Source organism: Paramisgurnus dabryanus, chromosome 3, assembly GCF_030506205.2.
Source record: "Paramisgurnus dabryanus chromosome 3, PD_genome_1.1, whole genome shotgun sequence".
NCBI lineage: Eukaryota > Metazoa > Chordata > Actinopteri > Cypriniformes > Cobitidae > Paramisgurnus > Paramisgurnus dabryanus.
The window spans coordinates 48589428-48610710 of NC_133339.1; the positions used below are offsets into that span (position 1 = coordinate 48589428).

General features: G+C 38.4%; 1 protein-coding gene across 1 annotated transcript in view; it reads right to left on the reverse strand.

Moving 5' to 3' along the window:
* The window catches only part of vwa3a (von Willebrand factor A domain containing 3A), a 94178-nt gene that overhangs the window by 60564 nt on the left and 12331 nt on the right, over positions 1–21283 (reverse strand). The window contains exons 6-10 of the mRNA XM_065269195.2: positions 14728–14853; positions 9843–9942; positions 8103–8165; positions 1797–1928; positions 1559–1697 (exon numbers count right to left, since the gene is read on the reverse strand). Of these exons, the coding sequence (XP_065125267.2) occupies positions 1559–1697; positions 1797–1928; positions 8103–8165; positions 9843–9942; positions 14728–14853 (560 nt within the window). The remainder of the gene's footprint in view (positions 1–1558; positions 1698–1796; positions 1929–8102; positions 8166–9842; positions 9943–14727; positions 14854–21283) is intronic.

The following is a 21283-nucleotide window of genomic DNA, read 5'->3' on the forward strand; positions in this document are numbered from 1 at the left end:
CACACTAACTTAAGTTTGAAAAATGGGATCAGGAAAAATTGGACCTTTAAGCACCCTGCACACGACAAAATATCATATGAGAAACGAAATAACCAATGATACTGCTTCCCATATAAAGGTGCTTTCACACCATATCGTAATCACCTATAATTACAAGATTTTAAAAGAACACAACCATATTTTGGGGTTTTAGCTTATTCACCGTATCCCCAGAGTAAGTCCACACATACCTTTTTCATCTCTGTGCATCCTGTAACTCTGTCTGACACACCCACCGCTAGCTTAGCTTAGCACAAAGACTGGAAGTAAATGGCTTCAGCTAGCATACTGCTCCCAATAAGTGACAAAATAACACAAACATTTTCCTTTAAATATGTCACACTGTGTACAAATATGAGACATAAAAAAGGTCATATGAGACACAGCGATCTTTTAACCGTATACATACTGGGAACTACATTCTCAGAAGGCAAAGCACTGCTACGTTAGCCTGGTATAACCAGACTCTCGTACATTCATTTCATTTGTACAGAGAGTCTGGCCAGGCTCCATTGGAAAGCGTTACTTCCGTTAAGAAGGGTCCATTGTTGAAGTTTAAAACTATTGGATCTGCCCAGAGTCACTCAGGATCTGCCAAAGCCAATCGCTAACATGTGGTCGTGACGTATATCATGCACCGAAACCGTCCGGAAACAACAAGTCAGAATAATCAGACAAACAAAAGTTAGCAAACCTGGTTCTTGCTCCGGCTTCAACTTCTGTATATTCGGCAGTTTTGCAACAACGGACCGAATAGCTTTTCTCACGTCTTTCTCCGCTGCCATTACTGAACTACAACTCAAATTGACGCACGACCTCAACGTCATCGTTCTTAGCCACCCCCATCTGTTCGCTGATTGGTCCTGCAGATTTTTGCAGGAGAAAACGAAACTCTATAGAGCCATCCCAGACGTACTGCTGAAGCGAAATGAAAAATAAGCAGAAGCACGTAGGAGGGCAGAGCCAGGCTACTGCTACGTAGGCGGAGTGATTGACGCAACTCTGAGCGAACTCTCTGCTCCTCACCAGAGGGCTTCTCGGGTGCTGCGAGCAAATCACTCTGCTCAAGTAGCAGTGCTTCGTCTGCTTCTTGTGAGAAGTATGCTAGCTGGAGCCATTTACTTCCAGTCTTTGTACTAAGCTAAGCTAGTGGTGGGTGCATCAGACAGAGTTACAGGATGCACGGAGATGAAAAAGGTATGTATGGACTTATCTAACTCTGGGGGATACGGTGAATAACCCCAAAATATGGGTGTGTTCCATAAAACGTTCACTTCCACATTGAGCTTGTAATCACAGCCTATAGACTGGGAATCCACCCGAGATTGAATACTTTCCCACTAAACAGTATTTAACAAAAAAAAGTGAATGACCGAATACACAGCACTCATAAAAGAGTAGGCAAAAAGTACCCGGATGTCCTACTATATCCGACTAGATTCTGAAATGTGCATTCGATGAACACTTCATGAGGCCATGGGATACTGAAAAATCAGTGCAGGGCATATTGGTGTGTTACCCTTCAGTCCGTGGGTCTTTAGCCATTCACTAGAGCTGATGGGTACCGGGTCTGCGGGTTGGATACACAGTGGGGCACTGACAGAACATGATGCAGAAGTGGAGTCAGAAAGATTGAGATGGTTCAAACCCATGGAGATCTGTTAAGACAAATATAAAGGGGCAATCAGTTTTCAGCCCTTACAATGCTATAATGATCTTATTCCATCACTGCTTATAATATATGCCTGTAGTATCACCTCTGACTGAACAGTGACAGGTATGCCTTCAAGTTGACCCAGACGAATGCTCTGAATTTGGTTAAGTATATCTCGAGCTGCTTTAATCTCAGTCCAGAGCAGCTCCATATCTGTACTGCTATCTACTACACCCTTGTGAACAAATACACACACAAAATTAAGCTACATCAGAAACAGTGGCACCAAAAATATCAGCCAAATCAGAGCTTTTTTACAACTAGCCTAAATTATTTAACCAACTCAGATTTTAAATATCTTGGAATACACACTGATACAAATCTTAATTTTAAATCACATATTAAGAAGGTTTATAATTGCATTAAATTTAACCTTGCAAATTTTAGACATGTTCGTAGCTGCATGTGGCATAAATGATATTTATATGATATATAAATGATATTTATGCACTCAATAATTATATCCCATATCATCTACTGTATGACAATCTGGTCGCAAACAAGCAACACTTCTTGCAAACCATTAATTTCCCTATATAAGAAAACTCTTAAAGTACTTGATAAGAAGTCCACAAATTATCATCATTGTCATGTTAAAAAAAATACAAACTTTTAAGTTTTGAAAATTGGATTAGATACACAAATCTCTGTCTCATGTACAAAATTCAACATGGAGTGGTTCCTAATTTATTGAGCCAGTTTGTAAATACTGTACCAAACACAAACAGATGCACAAGGAGTGCAGCAAGAGGTGACTGTATTGGGAAGAGTATATTTGGCCAAACAGGGCCAAATATTTGGCGGTCAGGGCCGCTTGTGAATGGATCCTTATTCCAACACATATTGGGAATTTCAAAACTTGTGCTTCTTTCAAATTTGAGATAATACATTCTGAATTAAAATGGGTATTTGGCAATAATGAAATTAAGATAAAGGCTCCGCGGGATTTGCTTCGGCACTTCTCTCCATTAATGCCAATATTAGTCTATATCCTCTGTCTAAATTATGTATTTAAGACTCAATTAATATTTAGTTATACATTGAAAAACCTTTACTCACCAAGATTAGGCTACATGTTTTTGTTGAGGAAAATGATTAAATCCACTGTAAATGGCCTCAGCGCGGTCCTGCGCTTACTTATAGTGCATCCAGCACCATTGAACTTGACCGCTCATTTACTACGCAAAGCTGGAGCGCAAGCCCGGCCCGAGCCCGTGTAAAATGTTAGAAATGAAGCCCGAACCCGTCGGGTCCGGACGGGTCCCGTCGGGTTCGGGCAAAGATCTTCAGCTCTAGTTTAGATGAGTATGAAGTTGATGTTGATATTGACAGATGGTGCTTACTTTTGTACTGATTTTGTTTTTATTTTATATCTGTGATTAATTATCACAAAGGCGCTCTCTGTTTTTATTTTAAACATGCTGTCTATGAAGTGTGTCCGAAAGCGTTTCTCTGAGCTGCCCTCATGCCTCCGAACAGTCGGAAGTCAGTGACTCATGAGAAAGTGAAGCAACAATCAGCTGTCTAAGTTTTCGGATGCAGCCATAGGCCCATTATACTTAGGTGCGATTTATAGTCATTTATGCATAGGTTCTATGCCATAGGTTATACGTAGCCTGACATGCAGCTCTGCAAAATTGTAACAAACGCATCTTGCTGAATGCATGAAGTATGGTTGGCTTGGCTGAAAATGTAATTTTAGAATTGTGGCTCACTTCATATGTGGTGGATAATATAGATTTTTTAAATTCACATTTTTATGACATTTGTATACACCTGTTTCTCGAACGTGGAATGTGACGTATAACCTTTCCGGTCCGAGACTTCAGTTTTAACTGCCAGCAGGAAGGGGCGTAGTGGGAGCACGGCATGCATAAAACATTCTGGTAGTTTCTATGAAAGGTTTTACTGGATGGATTTGTAAATACAGATGAGTGCATGTGCGCCACGTACATTCAGCTCTTGTGCATGGGGTTAAAATAAATGTTTTGTAGAGATTCTCGAACGTGGAATGTAAAGCTGCTTTGTAACAATTAACAATTGTGAAAAGCGCTATATAAATAAAATTGAATTGAATTAACTGCGTTTGTATTAGCTATTATGGCAACCCCTAACTGCATAAATTATGTCAGTCTTCCTGGATTTCAGAATAAACATTAACTCTTTCACCGCCAGCGTTTTTAAAAAAAGTTGCCAGCCAGCGCCAGCGTTTTTCATAATTTTCACCAAAGTTAAATGCCTTCCAGAAAATGTTCTTCTTTAAATAAATAAACATACAATATACCAAATGAAAGAACAGACCCTCTGCTTTCAAACAAAAAAAACCGTTTCATCCTACCTTTAGTGGTTCTTTTGCAATCAGCTTTTGAATATGGGTAGGTTTTTGCAAAAACACCATATTTTGAGCAAAAAGCAAAAATAATTCCATATTTGTGACGGACTTTTCATAGAGATCCCATTCAGAGCGATCTTTAAAACAGACACGGACATGCAGCAGCTTGCCATAGGGCAATACTTCCGGTTTTAAAAAGTTGCGGAAGGGCGCCACCTGGTGGATAATAGCGGTATTGCGGAAAGACGGAAAATCTCGTCATTGGCGGGGAAGCGTTTTCCCTTAATTGACGAGATATCTCGTTTAGTGGTTCACCGGAAGTCATAAGCCGGAAAGCTCAAAGATGGCGGCCCCCCGCATTTACCTCAAGAAACAGGTGGATAGAATTGCTCTTCTGCCTTCATGTGAAATATTTGTGTTCACTAAAACTCTGACTTCTTTACATGAATTAAAGTTTACAATTTGAAGAAAAAAGCTTGCAACTGTGCTATTATTGCACTTTAGTTTCCATTATTTTACCAAGTGGTTTATTATTGTCCTTCCTCAAAGGTAACTCCTTATAGTTGAGGTTATCAATTCAATTCAATTTTGTTTTTCATCTGATCGTGATGAAATCTCAATTCTTATTTTGTTAGACCTTAGTGAAGCATTTGACACAATAGATCACACAATCTTACTTGATAGACAAGAAAAACTATGTTGCATCAGTGGTCAGGCGTAAGCATGGTTTAGATCATATCTAACCAACCGCTACCACTTTGTTTATGTAAACTAGTCTATCAAGTAAGATTGTGTGATCTATTGTGTCATATCACGCCTCGGTTAAATATGGTGTACCGCAGGGATCAGTTCTAGGTCCTATCCTGTTCTCGTTATGCATGTTACCTCTAGGAGACATCATCAGGAAACACAACATTAGTTTTCACTGCTATGCAGATGATACCAAGCTTTACATCTCCTCACATCCTAGGGAAACCCACCAGCTTCTAAGCTAACTGACTGTGTTAGGGATATAAGTGACAAATAACTTCCTTATGCTTAACTCCAGCATGACAGAGATCATTATTATTGAACCAAAACGCTCCAAACAAAATACGTCCGATTACAAATTGCCCATAGATGGCTGCACTGTGGTGCCGTTTTCCACGATCAAGAACCTGGGTGTGTGACGTAGGACAGCAATCTATCCTTCGATTGTCATATCTCCAATGTCTGCCACATAGCATTCTTCCATCTTAGAAATATCTAGAAAATACGCGATATGCTCTCTGCATCAGATGCAGAGAAGCTTATCCACGCTTTAATGACCTCAAGAATAGATTATTGTAACTCGTTACTCGGGGGATGTCACACAAATCAGGTAAATAAGCTTCAGCTAGTTCAAAACGCCACCACAAGAGTCCTCACTCGATCTAAGAAGTATGACCACATTAGCCCAATTTTGGCATCTTTACACTGGTTACCAGTTAAATATCGCATACACTTTAAAATATTGCTAATCACCTATAAAGCCTCAAATGGCCTAGCACCTTTGAATCTTAGAAAATTACTACCAGAATACAATCCGTCACATACATTGAAATCGCAAAATTCTGGTCACTTAATTATTCCTAGAGTATCAAAAATATCTAAAGGTGGTTGATTCTTTTCCTACTTAGCCCCTAAGCTTTGGAATGATTTGCCAAAAAACATTCAAGAATCTGACACAGTCGATCAGTTTAAGTCTAAACTAAAGACATTTCTCTTTAACAAAGCATTCACATAATGTGTCTAGTAAATTTACCTATCCAGCAACAGTTAGCGTGTCCGGAAAAAAACATTCACATAACTCGCCTGGGAAAAATATTTATGCCGCTATAGTCAGGCTGTCTGGAACCAAGCGTATATTAAACCACAATACTGTGTGATACTTCATTACATGTGGACGGCGCTAATAAGATTTTGTTTCTCTTTCCCTGTCTCGTCCTCATTCCAGAGGACAATGGGACTAACAGACCCAGCTCCAGCTGCTGTGGAGGTCATCACGCCACTGATCCACTAGCCTTCCTTCAACGTGATGCCCAGCCGATGTCAGACCAACGTCCCTCATCTACTCTTCTTATTCGTGTACATATACATATATATTATGTTTTAATCCCCATAAAATTAGAGTTAAAAATCTAACCTATTATATAACATATCCTCTATAGCAGAGGTCCCCAACCACCGGGTCGCGACCCAGTACTGGGTCGGGGTCGTGGAAAAATTGCCACCGGGTCGCAAGAACGTCCCGAAAAAATGTGTATAATAGCCACACTCTCTCTCTTTTTCTCCGCCTCTCTCTCTCTACCAGCGCATCAGCGATCACATTGCTGTCATTAGAGTTTGATCATACAGTACTTCTAAAACACAATCGATCAAAGTATTGCGGAGCTATGACTTCATGAATCATTTGCAAATGTACGTCGCAATGATGTACATATGCGGAGACGTTCAAATGTGTGACAGCGCAAATGACTGAAAAGTAATTATTTTATTCTTCTTTAAAACAACTTCAGAATTATCCATCGATCGTAGCACCATGATCAAAATAAACTATTAGGCTAATAATATTTTAACGGCTACACTTTTAACGTAGGTTTGAAAGGAACCTAAACTTGTCAATCATCATTAATCATGGTAAACGTGAGTCTTCGTGCCTCTGCGCGCAGCCGCAATTCTTCTGGCATCTCTCCTCCTTCACTGCATTTTTCTTCTCTTCTGTTACTTGGAATTGGTTCTCGAGCCCGACCAAGATTCGAGCTGCCTTCGAGAACAGCAAGACAAGTTCGTTTAGGTTCCATTAATTATTAAGACTAAATGGGCAGGCAAACTAGTAAAAACAATGAAAGTAAAAAACAATCCGCCAAAATATGGTTTTACACGTCTATAGAAAATATACTTTAGCCTAAATAAAGCAATTATTAATTTTCCTCATGCATGGTTATCTTTACTTTCGTTTAAAAGGTAAATTTCGAAAAGGAGGATTTTCAGCACGTTTGAACAGCAACTCAGCAACCCCAAACCCCCCCCCCCATCTCACCCCCGATCCGCGAAATTTTTTTAAAGATTAAACCGGTCCGTGGTGAAAAAAAGGTTGGGGACCCCTGCTCTATAGAATCAGCTATGTCCGTCTCTCCCAAGGTTTTTTTCACCTCCTAGGACTTTTAGTTTTCGCCCACAGGGTTTTTCTCCTAGGGCAGTGTTCTTCACATCCAACCCTAAAGAGCTGGTGCCCAGCAGAATTTAGCTTAATCAAACACACCTGAGCAAGCTAACCAATGTCTTCATGATCACTAGAAAATCACAGGTAGGTGTGTTTGATTAAGATTGGAGCTAACCCCTGGGGAGTCTGCTGACATTGGCTTAACTTAGCACCCTCTTACATACGTTACATTTTTACTACGCTCGCTAGTAAGGTTAATCTTAACCGCTGTATTCTGCTGTTTATGTTTTATGATTTTTTGTGTTTTTTCTTGCATCTATTAATGTAAAGATGCTTTGAAACAGTTAAACAATTGTGAAAAGTGTTATATAAATAAAATTTAATTGAAATGTATTTTGTTTTTTTGTTTTATTTATACCCCTTGTTAATTTTATTTGTATTGGATTAAACTTGTACGATTATAATTTTTTAGTCTTTTAAGGTGTGACATTGTTCGATCTTCTCAGCAGATGTAAAATAGCCTTTTTGCTAATTCTGGCACATTTTACATTTTCAAATGTATTATTAATGTGCATTGTCCCTGTTAAATAAACCTGAAATGAAATAGTTGTCCTAGTAACCACATTAACATGAATCACATTAACAATCCAATAAGGTTTACTAAACAAAGTGTTTAAATATCTCAGCTACTGTAGTATGCACTTACAGTAAATGTAATGGCATTCAAAAATTCTAGGGCTTCTAAATGTGAGATCTATGTAATACCAATTTAATAGAGATATTTCTGAAGAATGTTAATGTGATCACATCAGGTCTGCTTTTTCACAAATTACCAGAGCAGCAGAAAACACATGATATTTCCCTCCGGTAACTGCTGCCATTCGCTTCACCGTCTCCTGTGTGAGGAAAAGTCAATCAGTGACACTGAAGATAAACAATACTTTTAATATATTAAAGCTGCAGTCGGCAACTCTGGAGGATTGAGATGACTTCAAATGTTTAACATTTTCATGCCCCTCCCACACTACCACCGAGCAACCTCCCATCGAGCATACTTAGATTACTTTAGGGGTGGAACGGTACACAGAAGTCACGGATCGGTTCGTACCTCGGTTCAGCCGTCACGGTTAGGTTCAATTTCGGTACAATGGAAAGAAAAGCAAAACAAAAATGCAGAAGGCATATATTTTTTTTAGTACTTAAGATAATCTTAAAAACATAGGTGTCCGTATCGGTGTTATTGTGAGATGTCATGAATATAAACTGAAATGCATTTAACATACTATCTCGTATAACAAAAATGTATAAACTTGTACTCATCTTTTATACAAAGATGGGATTCAAATCTATTACAAGTTACCTGAAAACATTTATAAATTACATTTTAACACATTTATTTCATATTAATGTACTAAAGAACAAAAAAAATGTAGGCTTGTAGGATGCATTTATGTGTGTACGACTTCATGAGGCGCTTCAAGAAACGACAAGTGGATGATTTCAGAGTAACGCAAGAGCGATTTGAAATCTACCTCCTCCGCAAGATTTCTCCCAGTACTCTGACACTGATGGCGCTGCGTAAAGTTGAGCATAACGTACTTAAAAAACGGAAAGCAGCTGAACTCGACAGAACTGCCCTGTGTTGCCTGCACCATTTATCTCCTACTTCTCAGCGTGAGAAATACAAGGTGTGGCGTGTAAACTGACTGAAATGCGTGTGTCTCATGGAGAATGCATGAGATTTGAGAGCCCTGATTAGATGTACTTCCACTCACATAAGTTACCCAACAACTGCTGAAAACGCCAACACACAGTCCTCGTCTTTTCCACCAATCTCTCGCCTGTACTACTGTAACTGACTGGAAAACTGAAGTTTTGCCAAACATGCAATATTAAAGAGGCCGGCGGATCCTCACCACCATTTGCCATACTCGCTGTCGCTATTATCTCACTCACTCACTCACTAGACCGTCAACCTAACAAAAAACTGCAGACTGCCAGAGAATGTAAACGGGCTCTGATAGAGCGCATACATAGGCGGAGATCGGCTGCATCGGCGTCAATCAGAACTTCAGAGCTAAAGCGGGGCTACAGATTAGCTGTCCCTGAAGAACCCGCATATCTAACAGTAGTTCTGCATTACATGAATTATTTTGACGTGAAGTTTTTTTTTTTCATATCGTGTATTCTCAGTTTAAATTCATGCACCGAACCGTGACCCCCCCGTACCGATTCGGTTCGAAACAAATACATGTACCGTTCCACCCCTAGATTACTTACATAACACTCAGGCAGATGCATGTGATATTGTGCGCAAGGGGGGAGGGTGGATCTGTGGTGTGTGCAGGAACTCTGATTAACAGGCAGATTTTACACAGCACTGCACAGATTGGACCAGATGAACCGGCCTAAGCTGATTGGACCAGATGAACCGGGTGCGGTGGATTTTTGCCAAACAAATAACTAGGTGGAGGTAGAAGCGCAGGTTTTTTCTTAAACAGTCTAATTGAAATGAAAATGATCAAAAAAATCTTGCAGACTGCAGCTTTAAATATAGAACAGTTTACACTTACAATGGCGGCTGGACTGCTGCAGTTGTAGGCGACTGCGTGAACAGCAGGCATTTTGGTTTGCACTAAATAATCACATATCACGTCTACCATCTGATCAGGGCTGCAAATAAAATATACGAAATCAGAAAAAAAAATTCCCTTGCAAATACATGTATCCTTAAAAAAATATATGGTATGATATGGTGTAATTGAATTACTTACTTTATAAAGTAATCGCTCCAAACAAAATATGACCTTTATACTTTCTTTTCAAAGAATAATTTAATTAGAATCTCAGAACTACTGGAATTATGTCATATCAACTCAAATATTGTACTCTGTACTGTTCATGTCTACAGTCTCAGAAATTATAATCAGAAGACCTGCTAGACGACAAGCAGTCAGGCTTTAAATCACTCCACTGAGAAGGCACTTCTATCAGTCACGGCAGCACTACTTCTGTAAGGCAGAATCCTACTCCTAGACCCTGCTAGACTTCTGTCGGCCGCCTATGACACAATCAACCATAAGATCCTACTAGCCACTAGCCTACTATGGATCACAGGTAATCCTCTCTGATGGTTTAAATCCTACCTCTCAAATAGATCCTTCAGGGTGTCATTCACAGCTCACCAGATAGTCACTGGGGTCCCTCAGGGATCAGTGCTTGGACCACACCTTTTCTCCATCTAAACAATATCCTTAGCACCTATCATACAGGTGCATGGCTACTCCTACCACTGTTATGCTGATGACACCCATATCTTCTCTATTTCACCCAGATGATTCCACTATAGCAGCACGCATTACAGCCTGTTTAGAGGACATCTTGGCTTGGATAAGGAAACACCACCTCCAGAAGAACCTAGCGAAGACAGATCTGCTTGTATATTTTGCACAACCCAAGGTACAGTACAACCTCTCGATTCAACCTGGTAACACAACCAGTACACCATCCAAAACTGCCAGAGACCTCTGTGTAATCTTTGATGACCGGCTGTCTTTTACTGATCACATTGCGATTTACGTTATACAACATAAGAAAGATCAAATCATATCTTACGGAGCATGCTGCACAACTCCTGATCCAGGCTCTTGAAATCTCTAGGCTGCTACTGTAATGCTCTCTGTTTTAGGTTGGACTACTGTAATGCTATTTCTGTGCGGGCAATCAAATGGTTTAGCAGCAGCTCGGCTCATCTTCCAGGAACCCACAAGAGCTTGTGCTATTCATTTTTCTCCACTGGCTACCGATTAAAGCCTGTATAATGAATGTCCCTAGTTCTCACTTACAGAACTTTCACTAGCTCTGCGCTGGCATACTTATAAACTTTTCTACATCCTTACACCCCATGCAGAACCTTGTGTTCAGCAAATGAGCGGCACCTTGTGATACCTTCACAAAAGTGCACTAAATTACTTTCCAGCTCATTCTCCTTCACTACTACCTGCTGGTGGAATGAGTTGTGAAGAACTAGTAACTTGGCACTGTTTTTGAATTATTGCCTGCATACGACAAGTCACTTCATTGTTTCCTAATCTTTGTAAGTTGCTTTGGATAAAAGTGTCTTCTAAATTTCAATTGTAATGCCTGAACTACCAGAAATCACAAATAATTACTTCTGTTCTTGCTAAATGTAATAACTTGCAGCTGAAAACCAAGTACTGTTAAATGGTACGTCGAACAAACAAAATTAATGTGCAAACTTTCTTTCAATCTTCGGAATTTGTGTATCACGCCATTTTTCGTTTTCAAATTAAACCAAATTGTTTTTTTATTTTTCCATTTCCCACAAAAAATATAGAAAAATTTAAACATTTTTAAAAATACTAAATATTAATTTTATAAAGAAAATCTTTGGAATGAGGCAGAAAAAAATGGCTGACCTCACACTGAATCCAAAAAGACTAAAAAGGTCTAGAAAGTACAAAATGTATTTATTAAAGTGCATAGTGCAAAAATGTGAATTGAAAACAGAGAAACATGAGCAAACGTTTGGTTCTACGCACCTGAAGAAACATAGTAAATTGAGATTTCCCTATAAAGAAAATCTTTAAAATGAAAAACAACAGTTTATAATATTTTCTACTAATAATCCAGAACCTGGAAACAGGAATCAGGTGGCAGGTAAGATTTTTGTAGTTTATTAAATGAGGTAAACACAGGTGATGTCAATAGAGAGTAAAATGAAACAGGTCTTCTGAATAACACTTAACTTGTGAGTAATAGAGTCTTTGTTTGCGGCTTTCTTTGTTTGGAGTGGGAGAATGATATGTAGAAGAGGACACGAGGATGATTAAGGCAGGATGAAGATAGCAGGTAAGTTAAATGGTGAGAATTTCAGGTAGAGTCTAGCGTCTATCACTGAAGAGACCAGACAGAAAGTGAATGAGAGAGTGCAATATATATAGGGAGTGAGATGATGGGGCACAGGTGATGGTTAATGCTCAGGCGAGTGTGAACGAGGAGGAGTGAACAATGAGGATGATGGTGCTGGTGATGGAGTCCAGCAGTACCAAAAGCTGGAAATAAATTCTCAGACTTTTTCTTTAATTTAGGGAAAGTTAATCAGCAGAAAACAAAAACAGAATTTGACCACTATCATTTGACCAATAATTTTATGGAATTTCATAATTGTTTTTTTTACAATGGTGTATAACCAAATTTGTATGTATTTGTTTAATTTCCTTTCACCCGTGACATTAGGGCGGGGTTAGCAGTGGAGTATCATTATTTTTTCTTTCTAATAATTGTACATTTTTGTACGATTTACTTCAGACAAATTCATACAAATTAGCAAAATTCACAAATTCCCATGAAAGCAGGTTGGACAACTGCAAAATCAAACAATGTTTTTATATTATAGCTGACAACGACTAAGTTCTATCTCCGACACATCTCCGATTTGGTAGAGATTGCAAAAGCAGTTGGGGGACATTATAAAACCTTTAACATGAACAAAGCTTAATGTTTAACACAAGACAGTTAAACCCTTAGTATACACTTTATCAATCAAGCATACTAGGTGATTACAAGCAAATGACCCCAGGATATAAACATAACATGTTAAGTGTGTTGCTCCCATAGTTAATAAAACCTTAATAAAATATAGCTAATAGGTGTGTTTGACATCGGCTGTGGCCGGATGTAACCGATCGGCGAGATTAGCCACGTGCAGGCGGGGAGGAGCTGAAAACGGAGACGTGAAGTCGGACGCGCTGTGGTTCCAGTAGTTTGTGGCATTTACGTCAAGCATGGCTGATCACGTGTCGTTTCCTGGCTTAATCGCATTTGTTAGATGTAATCTACATAAAAAGTGAATTATACTGTTTTGAATGTCCGTGTATGAGCATGAGTGGAACTGAAGAGGCTTACAGCATCTGTTTATACAAGAATAAAGTTCAACATAAGCATATTATTTAAATACCAATGTAGTGGGGTTTTTTATCCATTTTATTTTGATGAAGATTACACAATATAACATCGCGACTACATGAAAAGAGCTTTAATCGTGAAACAGCTGTGTCGTCATTACAGCCCGTGCAGCTCCTCTTCGCGAACTGCGCTGGCTAACTCAGGCGGCTGATCTCGAATCGCTCTCGCGGTACTTAAAAACCATATGACACAGTCACGTGCCTGCAGCGCCAGCTTAAGTCAGACAAAGTTGCTAACCGGAATGCACTGCTTCAAGTCAGCCGCCGATCGGTTTGTGCAGCGCCGCATGAAGTCGAACACACCTAACAACTATATGAGCTTTGGTCTTTGGTAGGTCCATGTGCTTGATCGCTGAGACCTTTTTGGGATCTGGCTTGATTCCTAGTGGCATAAAATCCTAATTGAATAAAAACACCAGCATCTAAATCTAAAGGTCTGTGTATTCAGAATCAGCAGAAAATAAAAAATAGAAAAGTCTGAGTTATTTTAAGAAACAAATTGTGTTTACTTTTTTTCTGTTTTAAAGCATATACAGTCAGGTCCATAAATATTGGGACAGAGGCACATTTTGTGTTATTTAAGCTGTTTACAAAAATGTATTTCATTTACAGTCATATTATGACTATTGACTTAAAGTGCAGATTTTCAGCTTTATTTTGAGGGTATTCACATCCATATTGGCTGAAGAATTTAGAAATTACAGCCGTTTAATATGTAGATCCCCCTTTTTAAAAGGGTCAAAAGTAATGGGACAGTTGACTTAAAAGCTGTTTTATGGACAGGAATTGTCTATTTGTTAAAAATGTCCTCATGAATGACAGATGTAAAGGTCTGGAGTTGATTTTAAGTGTGGCAATTGCATTTGAAAGCTGTGGCTGTGAACCTCCTGCTATCTATCTGATGGATTTGTTGTGTTTTTGAAACCTAAATATACCACCTGCATGGAGATGTCCCTGAACCGAATGATTTTAAATGCAATTGCCACACTTAAAATCAACTCCAGAACTTTAACATCTGTCAATAATGAGGAAATTATTTAACAAATAGACAATACCTGTCCATAAAACAGCTTTTAAGTCAACTGTCCCATTACTTTTGACCCCTTTAAAAAGGGGGAGCTACATATTAAACAGAGTTTGCACTGTAAGTCAATTTTCATAATCTGACTGTAACTGGAATACATTTTGGTAAACAGCTAAAATAACACAAAATGTGCCTCTGTCCCAATATTTATGGACCTGACTGTATGTCTTAAAGGCTTTCTAAATTGTTGCTAAAAATCAGTTTCTTTGTGAAGAAAATGAATGGCATTTTGGACCCCTACTGATGTCTTTCTATTATTCTAGGAAAAAAATAGGTTTCAACCATCTCATCAGACACAACCAATTATAGTACTCAAACTATTTTAAGGATTGCTGCTGCAGGTTTGAGTTAAGAATTAATGATTCATTAACTGAGACAAACTCTTACCATGAGCCCAGGATAATGAAAAGTGTGTCCAACTCTGAGTGGATCAATACCCTTTGCAAAGCCTGCAGGAGATCACAGCCTCCACCTGCCCGCAGCTGCATAACCCACACACGACTCTCTCTGTGCCTGAAATTATATACATGTAACATGCAGTACTGATTCAATTAAAATAACTAACTGATGTAATGATAAACTTTAGTAGAAGTACAGTTGATCTACATTCACCTAAAGGATTATTAGGAACACCATACTAATACTGTGTTTGCCCCTTTCGCCTTCAGAACTGCCTAATTCTATGTGGCATTGATTCAACAAGGTGCTGAAAGCATTCTTTAGAAATGTTGGCCCATATTGATAGGATAGCATCTTGCAGTTGATGGAGATTTGTGGGATGCACATCCAGGGCTCCTGTTCCACCACATCCCAAAGATGCTCTATTGGGTTGAGATCTGGTGAGTGTGTGGGGGCCATTTTACAACAGTGAACTCATTGTCATGTTCAAGAAACCAGTTTGGTCATGGTGCATTATCCTGCTTGAAGTAGCCATCAGAGGATGGGTACATGATGGTCATAATGGGATGGACATGGTCAGAAACAATGCTCAGGTAGACCATGGCATTTAAACGGTGCACAATTGGCACTAAGGGGCCTAAAGTGTACCAAGAAAACATCCCCAACACCATAACACCACCACCATCAGCCTGCACAGTGGTAACAAGGCATGATGGATCCATGTTCTCATTCTGTTTATGCCAAATTCTGACTCTACCATCTGAATGTCTCAACAGAAATTGAGACTCATCAGACCAAGCAACATTTTTCCAGTCTTCAACTGTCCAATTTTGGTGAGCTTGTGCAAATTGTAGCCTCTTTTTCCAATTTGTAGTGGAGATGAGTGGTACCCGGTAGGGTCTTCTGCTGTTGTAGCCCATCCGCCTCAAGGTTGTGCGTGTTGTGGCTTTATAAATTCTTTGCTGCATACCTCGGTTGTAACAAATGGTTATTTCAGTCATAGTTGCACTTCTACTAGCTTGAATTAGTTGGCCCATTCTCCTCTGACCTTTAGCATCAACAAGGCATTTTCGCCCAGAGGACTGCCACATACTGGATGTTTTTCCCTTTTCACATAATTCTTTGTAAACCCTAGAAATGGTTGTGCATGAAAATCCCAGTAACTGAGCAGATTGTGAAATACTGAGACCGGCCCGTCTGGCATGGATATTTCGATAATTATCGATACTGTAATGTCTAAACGATGCCAATATTAATTTCCCAAAAGATCGATACTAGCCGAGCTGTCACTTTCACTTTTCTCACTCGTCTCAATCGCTCTGTTTAACAACAGTGAAGTGAACTGAAAGATGCGTTGACGTGTGGCGATATAAAAAACCCAAGCTGTATAATTTTTTTTGTATATAAAATGTATACCTTTTTTTTAACTTGCCACTAAATGGCGGAAGTTACAAAAACGAAGTATAAAAGAAAAAAAGGGAAGTTCTAGGTCTGACATCATGACTAGTGTACGGCAAGACTCATTGGTCAGGTTCCCGGCCTGTACTTTTAATTTGAAGTTTAAGTTCAAGTCCGTGTGATACGTCAATAGAACAACAACGTCGGAGTAAATCCAGAGCTCGCCATTCTGTAACTGGGGTCTCGTGGCTCGTTTCGGAGCTCACTTAATGTGTGCGAGAGAAAGTGATCAAACGGGTGACGGATTTATGCTTTGCTATCCTTGCCGAATGCGGAATGTGCAGGAAGCTATGAATGGTTGCTGAATTGCCGAGGAGATTCACTATATCGGCTGCAGGACTGTTCCGGACGGCTTCGCTTGAAGCAACTATGAATGGTTGCTGAATTGCCGAGGAGATTCGCTATATCGGCTGCAGTAGCCTTTCAGGTAACACTTTACGGTAATGGTACATGAATTATCATGAATTCATGTATAAATTCATGCATGAAATATGCATTCATTTATGCATTAATATCTCATGAATCATCAAGAACTAACACGAGTTCAACGTCTTTCATTCATGACTTCATGGATGAACAACACCTTAATTAAAACATTAACTAAGAGGAGTACATCATCATGAATTATGATTTATTACACATGATCATGAGGTTTTCTTTGTTCACAAAAAAATCGGTCTTCACCACCCATTGTGGATAAAGCTACAGTAGTGGTGGTAAATAAATCATCATATATTCCATTATTAACTAAGCATTAACTATCAATGACTTCATCATGTGTTTGGCCCCTCAACTAAAGTGGTCACTTGGTGCTTTGAAACACTTATGAACAATGTGGCATAACTGGGAACATTCAAATTCTGTGGGCATTCAAATAAAGTGGTCATCATTAACTAAGCATTAAAGGAGCATTTCACCCGTAGAAACATTAATCTTTATTGAAAGTGTGTCATATTTGCAGTGGTGGACAGTAACGAAGTAAATGTAATTCGTTACTGTACTTAAGTAGTTTTTTCGCGTATCTGTACTTTACTCAAGTACTTTTATTTTGGGAGACTTTTACTTTTCCTTCACTACATTTTAAAGTCAAATATCTTACTTTTTACTCCACTACAATTTGAAAATTCGGTCGTTCCTTTTTATTTATCAGTGGATAAAAAAACGTAACTGGATAAAATAAAGCTGCAAAAAAAAAAAAATGCACACGTGATTCGTCAAACCACCAATCAGGGTACAGCATGCGCTTCGTTTTGAACTTGTTTTGGTTGCCGTGCTGGTTCACGAAAGCTACGCGAGTGCATCAGCCAGCATATCGTTTGGAGAATAAAACTGCATTTAAAAACAACGGAGGAAATTACTTGACCCGCCACAACAACAATGGCCTTATTTACGCAAGTTTTTTAAGTCCTTGAATAGAAGAACGAGTCCTTCGTGTCTTCTCAGCCTGCCTCGAAACTGTGCTTTTTCTTTTTACAAGAATACTCCTTCAAATCTAAGGAAACGCGTAGAGGTAAGGCATTTTTATTCTGGTTATATTTTTAATTGAGCAATCTTAACAGTAGCTTGCAGAAAACTGTTTCATTGTGTAGTTAAAATATATACGATGTTATCATGAATGAATTTTAAGTAAGTTAGCTATGCAGGCTGGAGCTATTTTTAGCCGTATAGTTAGCAGTTTCACTTAAATTCATTGAATTTGAAGCTCAGTGCTGTGTTATTGTGAAATGACAATCAATCGCTATCAACACTGTTGTAAAATATAAATGACATTTTGACTAGCCATGCAGTGTAGTGTAGTTTGCTTATACAGGAAGGTGGATTACTACATATTATAACTAATATTTTCAAGTTTTGCTTCCAAATATTAATAGATTCCATATATATTAATAGATTTATTTATGTATTACAATATACATGACATGCTAAAGCACATTAAATGTTTCTTAAATTATATTCTGTAAGGCTTATTGTATTTGCCAAAGGAAGGGAGACTGGTTTCTAGATATTTAATGTCTAAATCTTTTCTTTTGCAGAGAAAGCATGGTAGCCAACATTAAAAGGTATGTTACTGTAACATCATCAAGGAAAAGAAACCTGGAAATTGAGGATGCTCCATCAACCTCCAGATAGTAAAAGAAAACTCCTGTGAACCTGTGCTTAATTCAAGTTTTTACTACACTTAAACTGTTAAATTATTTAACAAATACATCTTGAAATGAGACTTACTGCTCTCAAATCCTGGGGCCTCATTTATCAACAGTGCGTAGAAAATGTTCTATATTTGTACCTACGAATGAAATTTAGAATGTGCCTAAGTACAAAAAAATCGGGATTTATCAAACGTGCGCACGGGGTTCGTACGCACATCAGTAAGTAATCCTTATGATAAATCCCACTTGTTCTTAAGCACCATGCTCGTGCACGTTCATGGTCATTTGCATTCCGAAACGCCTCCAATGAACCATATATGGTGACAACACCTCCCGTTATAAGTCACGTGGTTGTGCTTTTTCCCTCATCGCAATAATGGCAAAGAGAGCGAAAAAGAGGAACTTTACAGACACAGAAATTGAGTTACTGGTGGATGAGGTTAATAACACATCTGTTTGGTTCACTTAGTATGGGAGGAATGACTAACAAAAGAAAACAAATCTGCATGGGAACATGTTACCAGTGAGTTTAATTCCGTTGGGTATGAGAACACTTTTAGAAAAAAAAAGGAAAAAAAAACGCGTCACAGCACACCGACGTGAAATCTGTAGGAGGACAGACAATGACAGAACTTTACTTGGACAGCCGCATAACCAGCATCATCGGCGTGATCTCTGAAAACGCGCTCCCGGCGGAATGGATGAATTGCCAAGTCTTCCAATAATGCAAGATAAGCCACTGTGTCAAGCATTTGACGGAGCTTTCTAATATAGGGTTTAGACACTAATTTCATTAATTTACTTCAACACTGATTTGCAGTTACTTTATTAACAGTAACCATTTTTAACACCTTGGGGTGGATAATAAATAGGCAAAGTGTTCTTTTAACGCTGGGGATGGACGGTCCTGTGTAGTATCGCTATTCTACCACTAGATGCTCTGCGTACGCATACTCAGAGGTGTGCTTATATTTACACACATTTCTACGTATAAGTGCAATTTGATAAATTCCACACTTTGCGTAAAACTGTTCCTACGCACACTTTACGCACACTTCTGTTCGTACGCACGCTTGATAAATGAGGTCCCTGTTATTTCATTTGTTGCTAAAGGAATTGTTTGGCTTTAAGGTTTTAGGCTTATGATAATTTTAATAGACATCAGTGTCTGAATAATTAATGTCCTTCTATTAATAGATTAGTGAGCCAAGAGAGTTTTTTCACATAATTTGAGTTTCGTGACAATATGATACAGACATAATAAATCACAGTACTTTTGTACTTAAGTACATTTTGATGCAGATACTTTTGTACTTTTACTCAAGTAAAAATTTTAAGCAAGTACTTCTACTTTAACTTGAGTAATATTTTACCCTGGGTATCTTTACTTTTACTCAAGTACATGATTTGTGTAATTCGTCCACCACTGCATATTTGTAGTCGAAATGTAACATACATTTAGAATTTGGTGCCTATTTGGCAGAGAAAAGGGGTGTTTGTAGTCTCACTCCCTCAACAAAGACATTGCACTTCCTTCTTTCAATGATGCAAAATTATGATTTTTACATCATTGAAAGAAGGAAGTGCAACACTGAAATCTGTATTTCTCCTGTCTCAGCGGCAACTGAGAAATTGATGCATGACCATTCAAAAACATGGTCATGCATCCACATCAGTAGCATGGTCCACATCAGTAGCTTTATACTGTACATTAAAAGGTGACTCTTTACCAAAAAAGATCAACCTGTTTGTAAAATATTTTTTCTTTTTTTTTCTTTTTTTGTAAAACAGCTTTATGTTTTTGAAAAGTTTTGAGATATACAGGCACTTAAAATAAAGTTCATGGTGTATGTACTAATTTCCTTCTCAGCTCTTTCCAGCTGTTGATTCAACTGGTTTATTCTGTTTATATATACTGAATAAAGCAGTAAAAGTTAAGATCAAAGTCCATTTGTGTCCACAGTACATTGTTTGCAACGGCTTGAACCTTCACTTTCATATTGATGTCATTTCCCAGTTATGCCACATTGTTCATAAGTGTTTCAAAGCACCAAGTCACCACTTTAGTTGAGGGGCCACACACATGATGAAGTCATTGATAGTTAATGCTTAGTTAATGATGACCACTTTATTTGAATGCCCACAGAATTTGTATGTTCCCAGTTATGCCACATTGTTCATAAGTGTTTCAAAGCACCAAGTCACCACTTTAGTTGAGGGGCCACACACATGATGAAGTCATTGATAGTTAATGCTTAGTTAATACTGGAATATATGATGATTTATGTACCACCACTACTGTAGCTTTATCCACAATGGGTGGTGAAGACCGATTTTTTTGTGAACAAAGAAAACCTCATGATCATGTGTAATAAATCATAATTCATGATGATGTACTGTACTCCTCTTAGTTAATGTTTTAATTAAGGTGTTGTTCATCCATGAAGTCATGAATGAAAGACGTTGAACTCGTGTTAGTTCTTGATGATTCATGAGATATTAATGCATAAATGAATGCATATTTCATGCATGAATTTATACATGAATTCATGATAATTCATGTACCATTACCGTAAAGTGTTACCGGTTTATTCATTGTTTGCTCTTTCATGAGTTTTCTTTAATATAAAATCAATCTGTGAATGCATTTGACTTGGCAATTTTTCCAAGTCTGGTGCCCGAACTAAATAAATTCCAATTTCTTATTCTTTTTATAATTCGTTCGGGGTGGCACCATTACATAAGTGGCACCCGAACAGGGACTTGAAACATTACAGTTTGTAAAAACTCAGAAACCTGAACTGAAAACGGGAATCCTTAGATTGTGTGGGAAAGAACTATTGAATTGTGTATTACATGATTTATTATTTTTATTTTGAAAAAAAATTGGTGTTTATATATAGATGGTTTCATCGGACGCACGCGATACACGTCTG